Below are 20,376 nucleotides of genomic sequence, written 5' to 3'. Positions count from 1 at the left end.
TATCTCCTGTGAGAATATACAGAGGAAACTGCCCATAACAAAAACAAAATTCTAACAGGAAAAAAAACAAGAATGTTGAAGATCAAGGTGAAAATGATGTCGTAGCTATTTGGGCAGAGAAGAAAAATACAATAAATGTCAGCTCTTACTGGTTTCAGAGAGAACTTGTGCCAATAAAATGAAGACCTTATGGTAAAATGTTGCTGTAGTCTGGCAGACTCGTTAGGTTGGCCTTGATTTAGAGTTGATGTTGCAGGAAAGTTGTCCTGACTGGACTCGACTGGTTATTCTTTCAGTTTAGTCTTCCTTTCTTTGTTCTGTTGATAGGAAAATGAACCCAAGAACAACTTGATTAGGTAAAATGTGTAGTAGCAGAACATGGGCAGGCTTTCTTTGTTCTTCAGATCAGGTGTAGAAGGTCACTACTATGACAGGAACACCCAAGAATACCTCACCGGTTCCTGTCCTCTAAGAAGAGAAATAGTGTGTTACTAATGACATTCAGATTGATCCCAGTGTTTGTAATTTTCCATGAAGATGCAGAAATCCAAACTTTTAGCAGACACTGATTCTGAGAGCACTGTTGATGTTGACCAACCCAAGACTATTGGTGGATGCAAGCCAAGTCATACAGATTCAAGGAGCAGGTACCAGCTGGACCTCTAATGTGTATTATTATTTAAATCAGGAAAAGAAAAATGTTATGTATATACCACGATCTTTGTAATCTTATCAGTGTTAGACATGAAATTGTTAGAATCAAGGCTCTACATGTCAAAGTGAGTAATAAATAGGCAAATTAAGGGTCTCTTTAATATTGTAATGTTGGTAAACATGGGATAGCAAGCATGGTAAAAAAAAAATGCATATTTTACAAGTGTGTAACAGGACACTGAAAAAACGGTTAAAACGCCATAAACACATACACATTTATGAGGGTCAAAGACAGCATAAAGGATATTACTGGACAGGACTATTGATGGTCTTCTAATTTTGTTTTCTTTGAAAATTGAATTGAGGTATTCAGTCTAGTGTCGGGGGGACGGTTCATGGGGCGAATGACAGGATACCCTTGGACAGATTGCAAAGCTCATCAAATAAAAAAAAACAACACAATTTTCCATGTGTTTTTTCACAAATTTGCATCTGATCTAAAATCTGATTTTATGATATTTATATTTATCAGAATATTTGATATTTTGTTTAAAAGGTGTTTTAAAAAATTGTATTAAAAAATGAAAAAATAATTTTCTTAGTGATTTTGCTCCCTCACGACGTCCATCCACTCACTCCCTTTTTCCCTGGTCTTTTTTTAACCTTCACTGACCCTGACGCATGCGTTGTGGTCTGTGTGTGGTATTTATAAAAGAATTTAGGGGTGAAATAAGGTTTTGAAATACCTACATTTCCCGTGATGCATTGCGATCGGACCCGGAAATGAAAACCGAATCAGCTGACTTGGTTGTGTGTTTCTGAGCAGTTTGGGCACTTTAAAGCTCTTCGTCGCGTCCCGTAAATTCAATAAGTGTTATTATATTCGATCTCTTATATCAGAGGGTGCACAGCCATGTTACGGCCGAAGGCGCTGACGCAGGTTCTCAGCCAGGCGAACACAAACGGAGTCCAGAGCACTCTGTGAGTACGGCGAGCTAGCCGCAAGCTAGCCACATGCTAACTGCTGCTGGAGTTTCAGCGGTGCATTTTTTGACGATTACATATAAATTTAAAGGCAATACACATGATAAGTCTTCTGAATATTCGATAAAACTGAATATAACCCCTGCGGGGCGACTAAAACGTAATTATATGAAACAGTGTGCATCCTGCATAAAGGAGCTTCTAATGTTTCACGACCAGCACAGTCTGTTTGAAAGTGCTCAACGCAAACTTCGGGGTACTTTATTATATAGTCAGTGTATCGGATCATCATCTCCGTCTCAGTATAATGTCCCAAATAACTGATAAGGGTTCATGTCAGGCATTTTTCCCCACAGGGGTTTAATTTCCTTAAGCATAAAATAAACAGTTGTTTGTTTACCTACTTAGTTTTGTAAATTTGACAATGTTGTCCTAATTTTATATCAAAATAATACACAGTTGCAAACTAAAATAACCGTTTATGTAATGATATTTTCCACTAAGAGGAAAAAGGGCATCAGATATGTACTAAAACGATTTTTTTGTGTAAGATAATACAGACGGAGACTATATGTTGATCAGTTGTGTTTACCTGAGTAGGTGTCACCAAAATTCCTCTTTGAAAACGAAAAAGAAATCACACCTATAGAATCAAGTAGTCATCACTATTTCTGTCATTAGTTGGTATATGACACCATTTATATACGCTTTTAATGGGGATAATAATAATTTTAAAAAAAAAACTCTTGCCACTGCAGGGGTCCTTCAAGCTCCCAGACCTCTACCCTGGGAGGCCTGGGAGCTTTTAGGGTCCTGCACAGTATCTTTGCTGCCCCGAGGACTGTGCTCCTCTGGACAGAGATCTCCGTTGTTGTTCCTGGGATCTGCTCCGTTACCACTGGGACCACTGTACATATGGTGTTTTTGTCCTAACTTTCAAAGTAGTCCTAAACTACTTAAACAGACTTGCCTAGTAAAATGGTGTAGTAAGAAATCCTATACAAATAAAATACATTTTCGTGTAGTATACACCTTAGAGTATATATTCTGTTTAGTTGGTAACTTTGTGCTCTGAAAGTTATTATATTAATTTAATATTAATCTGCTGGTTATGTGGTTTCTCATCAGCTTACTGAATAATGAAGGCTCACTGCTGGCGTACTCTGGGTACGGGGACACCGACGCTCGAGTGACAGCTGCTATCGCCAGCAACATCTGGGCAGCTTATGACAAGAACGGCCATCAAGCCTTTAACGAAGACAAACTCAAATTCATTCTCATGGATTGTATGGTGAGACATGCTGTTCCATCATCTTTTATTACTTTTTTTTCAGGTATATGTGAAAGATTTGTGTGATGTGAGAAAAAGTGGAGCGATCATTAAGTAATAAACTGAGATACTGTGGTCTTCTTCCCTTTAACATTGTCGTTCTCAGGAGGGAAGAGTGGCCATTACTCGTGTCGCCAACCTGCTGCTGTGCATGTACGCCAAAGAAACGGTGGGCTTCGGGATGCTTAAAGCCAAGGTTAGAGGTTAAACTCCGCCTTTTCATGAGATAATGTTTCATATCCTGAATGTGGATCATCAACAACTGTTACTGTTTCTATTAATGATTTAGGGCCAGGTTTGAAAATACTGGAAATTTACTCATATAAAGTAAAAGTTCTCTTTGTTGCCAATTTGTGAGTTGTTTTTTTTAAGTTAAAAAAAATCAGAAATGTAATTAATTAATATTAATATTTATTAAATCCATAAGTCGTTAATTATATTATTAAGCATCTGAGACAATAACTGATTTCCCAGCATGTTGTTTTACTATTTTAAGTGGACTTTACGCGCAGACTAAGTGTTCTAGTCAAATCTAAATGGACAGAAAAAATAGAAACCTTAACATCTGTAGCATATTGAATTTGGCAGCCGGCCGGTGTCTTTGACGCATTGAATCAACAGTTTAATATACTGATTCTGTAACTGGCAATTATTGCCTGTCATGCTTTTCTAAAGCCTGTGAGATGTCACTAAATACTTTTATTTTTTCCGACTGGCAGGTTTAAATTCAGTTTACTGTAAAGTTTAAAAGAAATCTTCTTAAATCAGCGTAAACATTGTAATAGTAATAAGCAGCTTCTTTCAGTAGCTGCTTATTACTCTTCTGCTATTGTCAGTACCTGTGACTGAACATGAATGATCGCAGTACTTTTATGTCTCTTTAAATCATATAGAAGCTCTCGCATGCAAAGACAAAATAATGAATAAAAACTCTTATTTTGAGCCTCCAGACCAGCTGAGAATGGATTTAATATAGAAACAGCTGAGGGTAAAGTGTGGCTCATTATTTGTTTGCACATAAATACATGAAACAACAAGGATTTTTATTTATTTTTAGCTTTTTGTGTTTTTAATTTTACCTCCGCTTTACTTCAGAGTTCTTTTACGGAGGCAGAGGATTTCTGCTAATGAAGGAAGTTCAGCAGTTTGATGTAATTTGGCAAAACATGCTTTTAGTTTAACAAAAGTCTGACTCAGAGGTAACAGTGAACTAGTGCCTCTTATAATGAGTTCAGTATGACTGAGCTTTGTTTTTGTTTTTTTAAGACTATGTCCATCTTTTTGAATGTGCTTCCAATTTTTCTTATTCAGAACTTTAGCCACTTTTCCCAGTCAGCTAATCTGCTGACACAGCCTCCGGAGGCTGACTAATCTCGTATTGTATTCAGGACGTCCGGGTAACAGATAACAGATGTCTGAACAAGGCAAGGCTTTCTGTTCCATTTGTTTTCCATTGTGGATAGATTCAACCAAGCTGATTTATAAAAATTAATTAATTAATAAATACTACATCACTAAATTTTCTTCTTCCAAGAAAGCAAAATTTTCTTGCAAGTTCATGACATGTCACAAGAGACGTTTAAAATTTAGTCTCAATCACATTCTCAATGATAATGATTAACATTTATAAGCATCATAAAACATGTCACCCGCTCATCATTTAACATTTATGTTGATCAAAATTAAAATTTAATGTATTGAGTCAAATATCATGTCACAACGAAATACAGGTTGTCCTGTTCACATCAGAAGGTTGTTATGCAAGTAGAATTTATATTGATTATTTATAATAATACTTTGTTATGCTGAAAAGATATGTATTTATTCCAAACATAACTGTGCTGTGTGTGTTGTGATTGTAGGCAGAAGCTCTGGTCCAGTATCTGGAGGAACCTTTAACTCAAGTGGCAGCGTCGTAGTCGAGATGTGACTCACGCTCTTCTGGATGCTTATGTCATGTGATCCATGTGATCCATTCATGGACTACTGTGCCACTCTGCTTGTTCACTAAATGCATAATGCATATATGTCAATGAACGGGCAAGCTTTTGTGTGTGTGCGCGTGTATATATGTATCTATGTGTGTTTGTACTAAAAAATTACCAGCTTGTATGGTGCGTAACTCTTTCCGCTCGCTTGTGAATACGTTCCCTTCAAAATTTGGCTAAATTTGTCTGTTGAAATGATTCCATTATCAAACGTTCCCACAGTCGAGTTGTTCATTTGCAGCTTTCGCTCAGGCATGCTGATCAAGGCTACACAGAAATTTGAGCATTTTGAAACTTGTCAGGAGCTCAAATCTCATGAAAAGAGAAATATGTGTGGAAACTTTGAACTTTCTTGAGCTGCAGTTAAGAATGATTGTATTATTTCAGAGGTGTTAAATAAAAGAAATGTACATTCAAATTTGCACAATCTTTGTTCTCTACGCTGACGTGACCGAGAGGAATGATGGAGGTGTAGATGTATATTAAAACTAACAGTGTGATGTACAGAGGGCTTTAGAAAATAAAAATGTTGTCACGACCTGGAAATAACATGCCAAAAGAAAAAAACTGAACATGCATTTTAAAATTTTGACCCAGAATCCCTGGAATTAGTTTTAATGTCTAATTCTTAGAGGCAGCGTTGACGAGCCGGGGGCTCGCCCTGCCTTGCTTCATTTCCTGGCACCACAGAAGAAAACATGATGGAAACGTGGGGCAGGAAGGGTAACGTAGCAAGCTTGCATCTACGACAAGAACCCAGAAAGCATAAGTTTCACTACTTTATTGTTCCAGCGGTCAGTCGCTGGGTAAATGGCTGCTTTTGTTCTTTATGCACAGATACTGAAACATGACAAATCACACTGAAATGTTGCTGAAAGAATGACATTTGTTCAACTTATATTTTCATTTTTAAGGCGTTCCAGTTCGTCTGAATCATCAGATATTTTAAAAAGAACCAAATGCAGAAGAACAGAACATTTTAATAAAGCTTGCTGATGCACAAAGAAGTGCTTGCTTTCAGAACACAGAGTCCAAAACACCACGCAAACAGAAATAAACAAAAGCAGTGAGATAATTACAGAAGTACAAAAGTAAGACATTAAACCTTTAAGTAAAGTGACTCAGGAAAACACTAAAGTACCATAAAGTGCCAATAATCTCAGCAGCACTGACACGTTACTCAGGCTGCTGTCAGTATCTCTCTATCGTTTTACGCAGTTCAGGGTCACGGTGCTGTGAGGCCACAGGCAGCGTATTTTCATGGAAGCGCATAGAAACAGCTGTTCATTCAGCAACTTTAACTTCTTATTGAACCCTTTAATTTGAATGTGTTTAATACTCTTATTTTGTTTGGCTCCATCTGTTTTCTTTAAATATACATTTTAAACAGGTTTTTACACATCGGGATTTCATTTGTTTCTTTTACTGCGTGTGACTATTTTCTAGCGACCTACAATTATTTTAATATTTTAATTGTATACACTGGTATCATATCTGTGCTCTCAGCAGTCACATCGTCCTCCCATTTACTGTTATCACTCTCAACAGACGACTGATTTATTTGCTGCTCGAAGGAGACAAAACTCTTTAATGAGGAAGACGTTTTACTGCATACGCAGGCTGAGTATCATCATTTCTTTAAGTACGGTATTTTGTTTTTCTATTAAGTACCATTTAAGGAAAATACTGAGTGATATTGGGCTATTACATTTCTTTTAGTAATGAGTTGATGATGTTGTGTTCAATACTAATTACTTCTCATTATCTACAAGCAGCTGTGCGTTGATTTGTCCTCTCAGAAACACATTTGTGATGAAAACTGAAAGCTAAAACTGAGCCCAACCTTTTACACTGATCTTAGAAACTCGTTTTTAACTTAAAGAAAGTCTGTTTGTTGTCTGCACTTTGGTCTGTTATTGTCCAGGAGCTTGACCGGACAGGATGTACAGTGACAGGTGTGGTGATGCAGGGTAAGGTTTTTTGAAGGAGCATGTGAGCTCTGTTTCAGGGCAGTTTCGCTTCCTGGAGCCGTCTCCTCCACCAGGAGGCGTTTGAGAGTCCGCCTCTGCTGTACCTGCCACTGGCCCCACCTGTCCAACCTGCCCTGCAGTGACTCCATTATTTGGACACACCTCCACTGCTGCTCTGCCTTTTCCTGACTCAGGCCCCGCCTGCTGCAGGAGAACAACCTGGATACGCTCCACATGTCCTGTTTAAACAAGTCAGCCTTCTCTTAACTCACACGGGAGGGGAAGGATGTGAAGGTCAGGAAAGCTGTTGACTGCCACTCGTGTTAAAACCTTTTTTGCTGCCAGTTTCTTCCCTGAAGTCAAGCTGATTTTGGTCTCTGCTCAGTGTCATCTTACATCCTGTGATCAGACTGCTGTAAACTGGGAGGAGGCAACACTGAATGGACAAAACATGGGGTCAGATGAGGCTTACAACTTTGTCTTTAAGGGTGAGTAAATATCCTTCTGCACGCTTTAGTCAATCACCAGGCATATTCCCAAAGTGTCAGAAAGGTATCACACAGTAATGTCCAGTTGGACTCTAATTATACTTCCTTGTTTATGATTAACTTGGCAGTTTCCAGGAACAAGAGCAGAGGAGTATGCATGATTGTGTGTCAACAGAATGCCACAGATCAGTAATAAACGGTACACAGTGATGCACGACAGTGTGCACGTACAGTAGGTCTCTGGATGCAGCTCAGTCAGCTGTTTGAAATATTTGCTCCAGGTGAAATACAACAAAGCCGAGCAGTACTGTAGTGATATCATCATTTCAGCATATTGTTTCTGTGGGCGGACATGCATAATAGGGGCCATTGTTTAAATCAGGATGTGAACTTTCATTCCTGCTTGTCAAACTAGAGTGTCAACAAGAGCCAGTCTGCAGATGTCACATTAGTAAATCTTCACTGTAAACAAATTATTTTCTGTTATTAAAAAAATCACCCGCTTTAGCTTTGATAGCACATTTTAATAATTTTATTTAGAATTCAGAGGAAGTATTTGCTCTATCGTGCTTTTCCACATGGTAGCATTTAAGGACCAGCACGTTTCAACCAAGTGGACACAACCGGGGCTATAATAATAATATTAATAATAATGAAGACAACTAACAGCCAGACCAAAGCGCTAATGTAGAAGCTTGGAAAAGCAGAATGGAAAACCAGTGGGTGACCTCACCATGCCTGTAGCCATCTTTTATATACAGTCTGTGGATTCAAATTTACATTGAAAATTTACATTCAGGAAGTTGGGGCTGTTGCTATGGGCAGAGAACTTTTTCTCTTTTTTTTTGCTTAAGTCATTTCCATACACACTGACTTCATTTATTCCAACTTTTGATACCGTCTACTTTCACAGACTCCCAATTAATGGAAAAACTAATATCCTGCTGCTTAAGGTGCTGAATTTCTCTTAATGAGCTCATCTTTATTCTTGGAATTAAAGTAGCTTTGCATGAGTCATGCTTGGGCCTTGGATCAGCCCCTCAGTTTTAGCTTTAATACATTTTTTTCTGAACGTCTCCCCTCTCGGAGGAGGGTGGAACAGCACAGTGGGTCTCCTGCATCCACAGCCAGAAAGAGCAACCCACTCTCTGTGACATCATATCCAAAAAAAGAAAAAAAAACCCAGTCTGAAACGTACTGTCATGCTAGTGTGAGTTTCCACTTCCATGAATGTGAGAGTCCGAATCAGCTAGTGAACACGAAGCCCTGCAGACGCCCACGCTTTTTGTGGCCAGATGGACGCGACTGCAGAACACTACAGTGCAAAATATACTTCACCTTGTACTTCAGTATAATAGGCAGGACAAGTCATAATAGCAGGCTTTTTATTTATTAAGATGCTACAGCAACTATTCATTGTCCACACACCGACCCCCTACCTCAGGTCTACATTTGCCTCCAAAGGCACTGGGATCACACACAGACTCACCCAGCAAATGGTATTATTGTGGATTATAGAGCATTGTGGTGTATGTCCTAACGCTCTGTGTCCATATTCCCAGATAAAATCAGAACAACCGAAAAAGAATCTTAAAAATCACGACACAGCTTTGCCACAAAAACTCTGTCGGTATGATAAAGACTTTAATCTTTAAACACTTCACAGGACAAAGGGGGCTTTATTGTAACCAAAGCATGCAGGCGTGTGTTGGCTACTCCTTCCACAGTGTTTTCACACCAAACATTTTAATTTATCAGCACGCAGCCACAAGTGAATTCATCACATTAATGACTCCTGTCTTCTGCTTAAGGAGAGCCTCAGCACTGTGAATGCTGGCTCACTGGACCAGTTTACTGAAACACTTAATGAAGCTGGGGTCATTGTTGGTGTAGTGAAATCCATACCTGTGCTTTTCCTGCTTTGACAAGACAAATAATCTGTTGTGAAAAAGGCCTACAGGCAATGAGATGCAAATGTGACTCATAGTAACTCTTACAAAGGGGTAGCACGGTGGTTTGTGCTGCCGCCTGACTGCATCAGTGATCTGGGTGTGAACCTGCTGGTCTGTATTGAGATTTTTCCAGGTTCCCCAGATTTCTGCCAAAGTCCAAAGACATGTTAGTCAATTGGTTAATTGGCCTAAGGTGTTAGCAAACGTGGGTGTATCTTCAGATATTCACCAAGTATCATTATACCCTAAATAGTGCACTAAAAGTATCTAACTGTGCCTCATAATAAGTAGTGTGCAACCAGTGGTCACCATCCAGACACTGTAAACCATCATGCATCCTGCTGTAGGACAAATTACTGCATGCACGAGGAGCGAGAGCAGCACATCACCACCAAGTTTTTGTGTTTCTGAAAAGAGCTCTCACCAAAATGAGGTTTTAAAAATCATTTTTCCCTGGAAGTTTTGCTTCTAATGGACACTCGTTATTGCAGTATTGATCTTGACAGTGAAGGGATGTTTCTCTGGCTGATAAACGTTAACAAACTTCCCAGGAAACCAAATCTACCAAACCAAAACTAGAGGCCTTTTTCAGCATGTGTGCAGGCCTCAATCCATCCAACGATAGCTCAAAGAAACTAATCAGTGAAATCAGTTTGAGCAGATTTTTGGAAAAGGAGGTATTGTATTAGTGTTCAATTCAATTCAGTTTTATTTATATAGCGCCAAATTTGGTGTTCCTGTCTCTTCATTTTGCCTAAAATGCTTTGCTGTATAAATTTAAATAAAATTGAATTGGTAATTAGATATTAAAATTAATTAGCAGGCTTATGTACATACTAATATTGACTCTTTCAAATGAACATGTAGGATGCCATTATGAACATTTAATGTGGTTTTGGTATTGTTAAGTATAACTGTAGATCTGAAGGCAGGGTTGAGGTGACACGCACACATTTGTCCCCCAGTAAAATTAAGAATTATGATTACAAAGGTGCAAAAGTAAATAAAACAATATACAAGAAAAGAACACTACATGCACTGTATACATGATATTTGGGTTACAGGAAACATTGTAGGGTGTGTACCATGGCATCTTAATAAAATATAATAAATAATGTGGTGGTGGAAGCGCTATTACTGAACCTTTTGTGGAAAATGTAGTTAGTAGAGTAAGTTATGCAATAGTTTTTTCTCTTTGTTCAGAAGTGTTTTTGCTAGGTTGCTGACTAATCTTAAGATAATGTTGCCTGTCCTCCTTAGATTTAAAGCCAGTTGAAATGTAAATGATTTATAAAAATCATCCAAAGCATTTGCAACTGCAGAGAGTTTTGAGCATGGACACAAATCCTGCAAAATCGTATTTGAGCTATAAAGTCCAGGTGTTTAGAAATGACAGCAGGTTTGGCTCTACGTGCATATTGAAACAGGCTGCTGCTCAAACAAAATAAAACTGATATCGGACAGAAGCCTCAGCTCTCACAGGGACCAAAGAGTTAATCATACCCACATGTGTGCTAACTCGGGAGGGACAATATTAAATAGAAAAGCTTCAGCAATATTCCCCAAATGAAGTGTTTCCTGGGGGATGACCAGCAGACCACAAGCTCCTCCCACTGCTGTAAGTGAACCCTACATTCACCCGTTAAGGTGTTTAGTTTCAACCTGCAGCAGAACTGTGTACATTACACCAACTACATTTCCAGGCCTGAAGGTCATGACAGCAAAGTAAAGCAAAGCAAGTGAAAATTTAAGCTTTTGGCCTCCTGAGGATCAAACCAGACTGGCCACATGCTCGAAGGCCGCTTGTCCTGTGTTGCTATGGAAACATGAGGCATTGTTTGATTAGAAGTTACTCAGTAGACAAGGAGAAAAGGGGGGAGCAAAAGCAGCGCACTTATCTTGGTGAACAATAACCTAAAATATTCTTCAGCAGGACCTCAGACTTCAGGTCAAACATAGGCACAGCTTACTTATTTGTCTTTTTAGATTTTATGGGACTCAGCCGGTGTTAAGGTGCGGAAAATAGCACTTTTTATGTCCTGTGGCTCAGAGAGTTAAAAAAAAGGAAAACAAATTATTTTCAAACCCTGACTGATGTTGATTCAAGGAAACAGCAGTGTGGAGAAAACAATCTCCCAGAATTTATTTGCTTTTCTGCAGCTTTCAATAAATCCAAAACAGCAGATGGAGTTTTGCTCAGTTGTTGTTTGGTTTTGTTGGAGTTCTTTTTCACATTTTTGAAAGCTGTTGGCCATGTTAGACAAGGTTCAAAGTTCCTTCGCAAGACTTAGAAAAGAAGATAAGTTAAAAAAAAGTGTCACTCCACAGTTAAATTAGTAACTGCTCTGACATTGGAAATCACACCGGCTTTTTCAGCAGATGGAAGTGGAAAATTAACACGTTGCATTAATGGGCAACCCTGATGATGAAGAACAGTTACGAAGAACTAGATCTTATGGTGAGATTGTTTTCTCAGCATTTAGCGTGGTAATGGAACATTGCTACAGCTCCAATAGCGTGTTCATGCAGTCAACAATTTACTGCTATCAAGGTGAAGAACTGATCACGTCTTTACTTTAAATATCTTCAACCCTGCTGAGAGTCTGTCTCTAAAAATAACAGTTTTCAGCATATGTGAGTTTAAACTGGCAAATGCTGAATTTAGTCTCGTGATAAAAATCTTTAAGTACTTTAGATTTCCCGGTAACTGCACATATACACAAAAAAATTTATCTTTTGCTATTTGAGAATTCTTGATTTAAATTTTCCATGCAGTTGCAGGGAGAAATAAGCTCTTCACGTTTGTAATAGTTAGACTGATGAACGGGGGTGGGGAATTAATGTTTCCAAGGAGCCATATGAGAGCCTGGGACTGCTGTGGAGGGCTGCACCACTAAGCTGAACTCAATTCTGCCCAAATTTATTAAATTGAACTTGTATAAGCTTACTGGTATGGCCCTCCTGGGACAACAGTCCCAGTTTACTTCACATCCCTGTTTCCAAAGGCAGACTTACCACTCAGCAGCTGTCTGTGTAGAGCTCCATGGAACTTATTTGCGCAGTAATTTTAAAACATTATTAAAATGTAACTTTTACTTTAATATTCACTGGGACATCATAGACTCACTAGTTATTTATGTAATAAATAAATAATACTTTTGTAGAATCCTCTTATTCTTGGACATGTGTACACCCCGACATCACGCATTTCTTTGTTGTGGACGGCTGGTCACTATAGCGGTCGGTCCAGGCTCTGGTTGCCCAGGTAAACCATCTCTGTCATTGGTAGGGTTTTTAGCTCACCTCAAACTTAAAAGTTTCACTAAACCACTGAATAACTTCTTGCATTGATGTTTTTTTATAATGTGCATGGATAGAAATTGCTTGCCAGCTGACTCTATCCAAAAAATCTATTCACTACCACATCTAAAATTTCACTGATTTATCCCTTAAAACACCTTTAGAAACTCTTTACAAAATGACATTTGATGCACTGAGTAGGTTTAGTTTTATGGGACAACATTGCCAGGCTAGTTGTTTGCCTCTTCAGTATTTATTTACACTAATCTAGATAAAGATACAGAAAAACTACATTTTTTAGAGCCACATCCGGGCAGGAAGTATAGACATCAGGCTTGTATTTCCTCGTTAATAATGAGCTGAAGCTGAGATTAGGAACAAGATGGGGTTAACAAATATCAAAAACAGTATGTCATAATTAATGGCTTTGAAGATGTCATAACACCTTGGCTCACTGAATCTACAGCAGTTACATGTAACTTCATCTTATCCAGTTATTCACTGGTCTCATTTTTTCTGTTTTCTTTGTGTGGTCATACTTTTTTATCTTTGTCAATTAAGCCAAGCCTCTTTTTTCTCTCTGAGTCAGCTACTTAACAACTGAAACCCAAATATTAGTCACTGACATGTACACAGGGGGTGTCTGTGTTACTTCTCCTGTTTACTCAGTAGGTAGGTTGCTCTGGCAAAAAGGAAGTAGCAGTTGAACTCGTTCCACCTGATTTGGAATAACTTTGCAGATGGTTTTATTTCCAAAAACAACGGCTTGTTCGTGAAAAAGAGAAAAAGACCCCAAAGGCTTTCAGTTTTCCAGGAGGGAAACGTGTGTTTCACAGAATTTATAAATGAAGGAGAAAAAAACACAATCTGCAGCGCATTAAAAGAAAATACATTTTAAAAATATTAATCAGTCACACCAAGAACAATGAACGGCCCAGAAAAAGGTTAGGATCTGTGTGCTGCACAGCTTCACTCAGAAATAAAAACACTGCCTAAAGCCAAACTGTGAAAGAAAAAATAAACTGTCACACTTATTTACTGCTGTTAATAAATCAAATAAGCAGCTGATTGTACAGCCACCCTCTCGTCCAGTGTACACTGAGATATACTCAAACCCCACAAACTACAACTAAGCAGAGGCGTTTAACTCTGTTTGCCCTCTATCTGCATTCTTTCCTCTGCGTGCTTTAGCTCAAATAATTAACTCTTTCACCATGAAGTTATTTCCTGATTGTGCAATTAGCCCAATGTCAGACAGCAAATACTGTGGATTTATGGAGCAACTACAGGAGACACACCTAGGCATAAGACAAAAATGGTTGTAAAGGATGAAGTGGATCTCGGGGGATTGGCTTTGTTAGTTTTGCAATGGCTGAGTGCAGGCTTTCAACAAAAAAAGAAATGTCTAATTAAAATTTCTCTCTGTCCTCTGCAGTGGTTCTAATAGGAGAGTCTGGTGTAGGAAAGAGCAATTTGTTGTCCCGCTTCACCAAAAATGAATTTAACCATGACAGCCGCACAACCATCGGGGTGGAGTTCAGCACACGGACAGTGCTGCTCAACAACTTCACCATCAAAGCTCAGATCTGGGACACTGCTGGGCTGGAGCGATACCGGGCCATCACATCTGCGTGAGTATATACTACTAATATCCCACTAATAAATGAGAATAATTACAGAAGGTTATGGTAGCTCACTACCCAGTAATTATATTGTAATTATAAAATGCACATGCATAATAGGGGTTATTGTTCAAATCAGGATGTGAACTTTCATTCCTGCTTATCAAAATACAACGTCAACAAGAACCAGTCTGCAGATGTCGTGTTAGTAAAACTTCACTGTGAACAAGTTATGTTCTGTCATTTGTTAATTGACAGAAAATGTCCTTTTTTAAACTGTTGAGTTGTAAAAAAAATCACAAATTTCTATAGTAGATAGTGAAAAGCACTTTCTTTAATTGTTTCTCTAATATTTAATTACTTTGGCATAGCCTAAATGGCTACAGGGGAAGTCTTTATCAGTAGGAAAATCTGCACAACTTATGAACATCCAGTGTGCCGGATTGAAGTCTGTGCCAGGCCAACTCCGACCCCCTGGCTTCATGTTTGCTTTACGTCATTTTGATCAGGTTCCTGTAGGAACTACTTTCTTTCTACTCAACTACGCATACCAACTGTGTCCTTGTGCAGGAGCAGGCGTGACAAAAATCCTGTGCTTAACAGGACACAAAGGCAACTCCCTCAGATGATCTGTATTGACAGTTTGCTTCCCACTTGGCCAGCGTAGTTGGGCTGAAACAGCTAAATTCACTAATGAATAACGCTACAGTCCAGAAAAAAATCATTACATTCTTTTTCCAGGATGTCACATAATGCCTTCTTGTCAGCTGTCACCACAGTCTCACCATTATGCACAAGGTGTCTGTCAACATCAGTGTTGTCATACAACAGTCCCATTTTATAGACCTACAAAGTCCACATTAGGAGGCTGTAACCTAGTCATGTCATCTTGCATGACCCTATTTTATCTAGGTCATTGTATCAGTCCATATGGGATAGGGGGAACTAGAGACTCCAGTTTTCATAGGTCAGGGCAGGTTGCCATTCTATCTGAATGCTAGCACATGCAGAAAACTCTGCTGCAATCAGTGTTTGTTAAAATCAACAATCAGTATGTGCAACTCTTGTCTTAAATAAAGTTTATTAATCTAAACTGGTGGGTATAAAATAATGGTTCACATTGCAATCTTCTTTTGTCACTAATATGTGTTCTTCATTAAGAATGCATCTTAAAAATGTGTGACTTTTATGCACACCTGCAAACCGACACGCACAATGCTTTTGCAGTCCACATGCCTGTTTTCCTGCTGCTTAGTTGTTGAGCAAACCTGTATGTCGACATCTTAAGGCGGTGCTGTTATCAGCCAAAACAGCCACGAGGACAGGTGCTGATCCTCGGTTACCTCCCGCATTACCTGAAAAACCACAAGCACATTCTTGTCTCCATTTTCTTTCCAACTGGCACATTTAAAATCCACTTGTTAGGACAGTGATGTTCCTTTGAACACTCAGTGCTTCTCTCTTCCAACTGATTCAGTATTTTTTTTCTTCCCTAATTAAACTAGAAGGATTAAGAGTGTGGAAACGGGTTTTAAAACAATAGAACCATGTCCGTTTTATTTTTAAGACACGGGGAAATCTGAGGATATGCTACACCACTGGATTAGCTCTTTTCTGACAGCGTGGCTTTTTGAGTAATTACTGGCCAACTTATTCCAGTATGCAAATTCTCACTCCCATGGAATTTCCCATTTGTGCTGTAACAAGCAGCTAAAACCTATTAAAGTGGAATTAATTATGCTGCTGGAAGAGGAGAGCAGAATTGTGATTGTCGGGGAAGTATTGACTGGTTCGTAACTTCAGAGCAATCAGAAGTCATTAATTAATTTTTTTCAATGGACGGCGGCAGGAGCTGCCTATTATGCTTCCATACTGGCGACAGCTGAAGCTAATACCATAAGCACTTGAGTACATATGTCCATCTACTCCCTCCTTATGAACACGATGTCACTCTGATGATTTTTAATCTGATTTTTTTTTTAAATCACTTCATAATTATTGCTGTCATTTAGCTGCTTAGTTCAAGCGTAAAGATTTCTGTGTGCAACTGTAAAGGCTGCCTCATCCTAACAGGTATTACAGAGGTGCTGTTGGAGCCCTGCTGGTCTATGACATCACCAAACACCTCACCTACGAGAGTGTGGAGCGCTGGCTAAAGGAGCTTTATGAACATGCTGACCCCCACATTGTGGTAATGCTGGTAGGCAACAAGACTGACCTGGAGTCAGAGAGATCAGTGCCTAATGAGGAGGCCAAAGACTTTGCAGGTACAAAGTCAACAAGTGCTAAACCTAGAAATTAGTGCATGTGTTCTGTTCTATTTACCGTTAATGGGAATTTTTTGTGTTGCCCCAACAAAACTGAGAACAGCATTTCACTTGAGAGAAAAGGTACAGAAAGGATCTCTGTGATTTCACAGAACCTGTCAGCTGCATGTTTCCTGTTTTTAGCAACAACTAAAAGCAAAAATATGATTTTTGCAAGAAGAGGAGATTGAGATTTTAAAGAAGAACATGTTGATACAGAGTGAAATTCTATGTTTCCAACATATAATGATGTTCAAATGCAGCTTCAAACCCCAAGACGTATGTCAGAGAATTATAAAGACTAAGAAATGTTACTCAAAAATGTTGCGCCTGCATTTCATTTCCAAAGCAAAACATCTTTGATGTTTTTGAAATGTTATCAACTTTTGTGAAAAATGATTATGTTTTCACTTTTGTGCTTGCTTTATTCACATCCAGGACTGCAGCAGAATTTAATTTCTGATAATTATGGAGACTATTACTGTGTCTATGAAATCAAGTCAAATTCCTGTTCAATCATTCTTTGTGGCTCTAATTTCCTATTATTTGATTAAAGCTAGAGTATGCAATGTTATTACAGAGCGCATTTCAAACACCCCAATGTTAAAACTAGAGACACAATTTGATAAAAGTGAAAAATAAAATAAGCACAGATGTGAATTTAATCATGAATGTTTGTATCATTATTAATACAGAGAAGAAAGGCCTTTTCTTCCTGGAAACCTCAGCCTTGGATTCTACAAATGTAGAAGCAGCATTTACCACTGTCTTAGCAGGTAATATATATATTTATTTATGTTTACACATGCTTCATGTGTTTTTATATTGCTGATATAAATGAATGCCATTTCTCCTTGCCTTTCCTTTTCCTACATTTTGTGAATATTTACTATAAATTATGCATCTGTTACCCTTACTCTTACCAATTTTTCCACTCCTGTGGTCAGTTCCTCTTTCCAATATAGAATATGTTCCAGAAACAGCAGGAAATCCAGTGATATCTATTTATATCATGCTTTTCACAGGCAAATGTTTTACAGAAGACAAACGTAACAATAAAAATTTAATAAAGAAAAAGAAAAGCAGGAAGGTAAGGGATTAAATAATCTAAAAGAATACATTAAATATACAATAAAAAAAGGATGAAAATGATCCCAATTAGAAGAAAAGAGACACAGTAAACAAAAGCCAGTGAAGAACAATGATAGCATTATACGACAAAAGTGTAAATATAAGCAGAACTGACAAAACTTAACCCGTACTGCTTTTATAGGAATTAAGAGGTTGTTGCTACTCAAATGCACTTCAGCTGTCAGCTATCAGCTGATCATCGGCGAGTGTGAGCACCTGTATAAAAGGCTCGCAGGCCTGGAGCATTCAGCTGCCATGGAGGAAAGACATTTTGGAGAAGCAACTCCTGAGAAGGGCTATAAACCCGTTTACAAACAATTTAAAGTCCATCATTGTGCAGTGGAAATAATTCAAGGCAGTTACCAGATATCCCAGGAGGATAGGTCTCATCAAATTCACCCCAAGATCAGATCATGCAATGCTAAGAGAAACCACAAAGGACCAAAAGCTACCTCTGAGACTACAGGCCTCAGTTAGCATGTTAAAGGTTAAAGTTCATGACAGTACAATTAGAACAAGAGTGAATAAGTGTGTCTTGTTTGGAATAGTAATCAAAAGAAAGCCTCTTCTCTTGCATCTGGACAAACCACACATTTTCTGGATCAATGTGCTTTGGACAGACGACCCAAATCAAACTCAATATATGAGCACAAACACCTCCGACCAACTGTCAAGCACAGTGGTGGAGCCACATTTTTGAAAGGTTTGAGCGCTGCTTATTACATAGCATAGAAAATCATGGTGGACGTGCCAGTTATTAGTAAATTTCTAATCATAGCCTTCTATACTTTTGTGCGGCCCAGAACCATGGTATTACTGTGTTTTATTTTGTTAACCACTTTTCTACTTTTTCATTCTTTCTGCGCCATCATATATATATCAATTTCATGCCATTAGAGATTCACAAGAAGGTAAGCAGTAAGGAAGTGGTCCGAGGCCCCATGAGTGCAGTTACCCTGAACAGCCCTAAAGCAGAAGACACAGAGAAGAAGTCCTGCTGCAAGAACATCTGACCCCACCATCCTTCAGGACTCGGGCGTCACGGTGGGGAACTCCTCCTTTTGCCCCAAGCTGGAATTTGTTGGAGGCAACCTCAGGCACCAGTATAAATGGTTCTGGCTTGAATGCTGCAACTTTGAATTGACTGATTTAAGAGTGGTAGAGCCGGCATGGTGGTAAGATGCATTAAAGCGACAGTTGAAAATGTGAACAGATGGAGCTGGAAACCACCAGCAGTCTTTTAAGTTACTTCTTCACTACTGAACAAAGGTCAAAGGTGAAACTAAATTGTGTTACCTGTCAGATTATTCATAATCCATTCAGGGAATTGAAAACACATCATAGTGTGTATGATGTCTAAAATATGAGGACGCATGTTTCAATGTTTTTTCTTATAATCAGCAGCTTGATTGGTGGAAATGTTTGTATTCATTGTGAGTGTTGCTGTCACTGCTGAGCGTGTGCTCCAGCTGGTTATCTATGATGAGACTGATTACATATCTGTTAAGAAATAAATGGAGACAAATTACCCACTGTGTATTTTTGTGTCTGTCCCTTTGTGGGTTTTGTGCACCCATCTTCTGATGTCTGCTTCCAGCAAGATAACCTGCCATGACACACAGCTCAAACCATCTCAAACTGGTTACGTGAACACTAAAGGAATTCACTGTACCCAAATCCCTCCACAGAGGAATGGGAGATTAACATCACTGCTGTGGAGCTGACAAATCTCTTGATGTTATCATGTCAATATGGATCAAAATCTGAGAAATGTTTGCAGTACCTTGATGAATCTCTGCCGCACCGAGGCAGTCCAAGCTAATACTCACAAGGTGCACCTAAAAATGTGTCCACTGAAGCTCTAAGCTCTGGAAACAATGAGTGAGCAGCTCTGAGGGCTTTACCGTATATGTAAATCAGCAAATGACAATAATTTACAGAAAGCACATTTACATTGTTTTCAGTTTAATTTCAACTTCAGCTCGAGACTGAGACCATAAAAACATCACAGAAATGTTTAAGGTTGAACTAATAACCCAAGTGAGCAGCAGGACTATTTTCTTATAAAGGTTTTCTAACCAGAGGAGTTGCCTCCTGCTGGCCATTAGACAGAATGCAGGTTTAAGGACCCTCCATATTGACTTCACTGTTTAAATGCTGAGCCACATCAAATTTTTGTAAATGTTTGTAACATCTGTGGTTTTCCTTAACGTCTTCAGACTATATTGTGACTATCCAATTCAGCTTTGCCAGGGCGATGGAGCTTATTCCAACCAGGCATGAGTCAGGGTACATCCTGGACAGGTCACAAGTCTATTACAGGAGTAGCACAGAGGCAGACACCATTAACACCTACAGTCACTTTACCATCATCAGTTTACAGAATAGGCATGTCTTTGGGCTGTGGGAGAAAGCTGGACTACCTGGAGAGAACCTCAGAACAGAAAGGCCAGCCAGAGGATTTAAACACTTACTTTTTATTTATCATTGTAAAAAAAAAGAAGAAGAAATAAAAAAAATTTAAAATAAGATGAATGGAGCCACTGTGATGTCACCCACTAGTTGTGGACCTTGCATTTTAAGGTGCAAAGTATCCACAGAGACCCTGACTCCTTCTTGTACCGCTCTGTCAACAAGAGTTTTAATGCTGT

The 20,376-nt window shown here is 38.8% G+C and overlaps 2 protein-coding genes across 3 annotated transcripts; both read left to right on the top strand.

The window, feature by feature from the left end:
* The first annotated feature begins 1,425 nt into the window (after positions 1 to 1,425).
* On the top strand, positions 1,426 to 5,374 carry lamtor2 (late endosomal/lysosomal adaptor, MAPK and MTOR activator 2). Its single transcript, XM_082550226.1, has 4 exons — positions 1,426 to 1,635; positions 2,767 to 2,929; positions 3,075 to 3,164; positions 4,831 to 5,374. Exons 1-4 carry the CDS (start codon positions 1,568 to 1,570, stop codon positions 4,885 to 4,887), a joined length of 378 nt encoding a protein of 125 aa, XP_082406352.1. The 5' UTR covers positions 1,426 to 1,567; the 3' UTR covers positions 4,888 to 5,374.
* A 1,726-nt stretch (positions 5,375 to 7,100) lies between these two features.
* LOC309717735 (ras-related protein Rab-25-like) lies at positions 7,101 to 19,253 on the top strand. Of its 2 annotated transcripts, XM_082552518.1 has the most exons (6): positions 7,101 to 7,220; positions 7,312 to 7,414; positions 14,102 to 14,297; positions 16,362 to 16,555; positions 17,290 to 17,370; positions 18,623 to 19,253. In XM_082552518.1, the coding sequence occupies exons 2-6, from the start codon at positions 7,378 to 7,380 to the stop codon at positions 18,736 to 18,738; spliced, it is 624 nt and encodes a 207-aa protein (XP_082408644.1). In that variant the 5' UTR covers positions 7,101 to 7,220; positions 7,312 to 7,377; the 3' UTR covers positions 18,739 to 19,253. The 2 variants fall into 2 exon arrangements, with proteins under 2 accessions (XP_082408644.1, XP_082408643.1); XM_082552517.1 differs by having other exon boundaries at positions 7,113 to 7,414.
* Positions 19,254 to 20,376: the final 1,123 nt, after the last annotated feature.

The sequence above is a fragment of the Aulonocara stuartgranti genome (assembly GCF_965226115.1).
Source record: "Aulonocara stuartgranti genome assembly, chromosome: 11".
Taxonomy (NCBI): Eukaryota; Metazoa; Chordata; class Actinopteri; order Cichliformes; family Cichlidae; genus Aulonocara; species Aulonocara stuartgranti.
This window is presented reverse-complemented; position numbering and strand designations above follow the sequence as displayed.

Coding starts and splice junctions, on each gene's coding strand:
- lamtor2 (XM_082550226.1), top strand. CDS start 1,568: ATGTTACGGCCGAAGGCGCTGACGCAGGTTCTCAGCCAGGCGAACACA. Junction 1,636..2,766: donor AACGGAGTCCAGAGCACTCT/GTGAGTACGGCG, acceptor GTTTCTCATCAG/CTTACTGAATAATGAAGGCT. Junction 3,165..4,830: donor TCGGGATGCTTAAAGCCAAG/GTTAGAGGTTAA, acceptor TTGTGATTGTAG/GCAGAAGCTCTGGTCCAGTA.
- LOC309717735 (XM_082552518.1), top strand. CDS start 7,378: ATGGGGTCAGATGAGGCTTACAACTTTGTCTTTAAGG. Junction 7,415..14,101: donor TTACAACTTTGTCTTTAAGG/GTGAGTAAATAT, acceptor TGTCCTCTGCAG/TGGTTCTAATAGGAGAGTCT. Junction 14,298..16,361: donor TACCGGGCCATCACATCTGC/GTGAGTATATAC, acceptor TCATCCTAACAG/GTATTACAGAGGTGCTGTTG.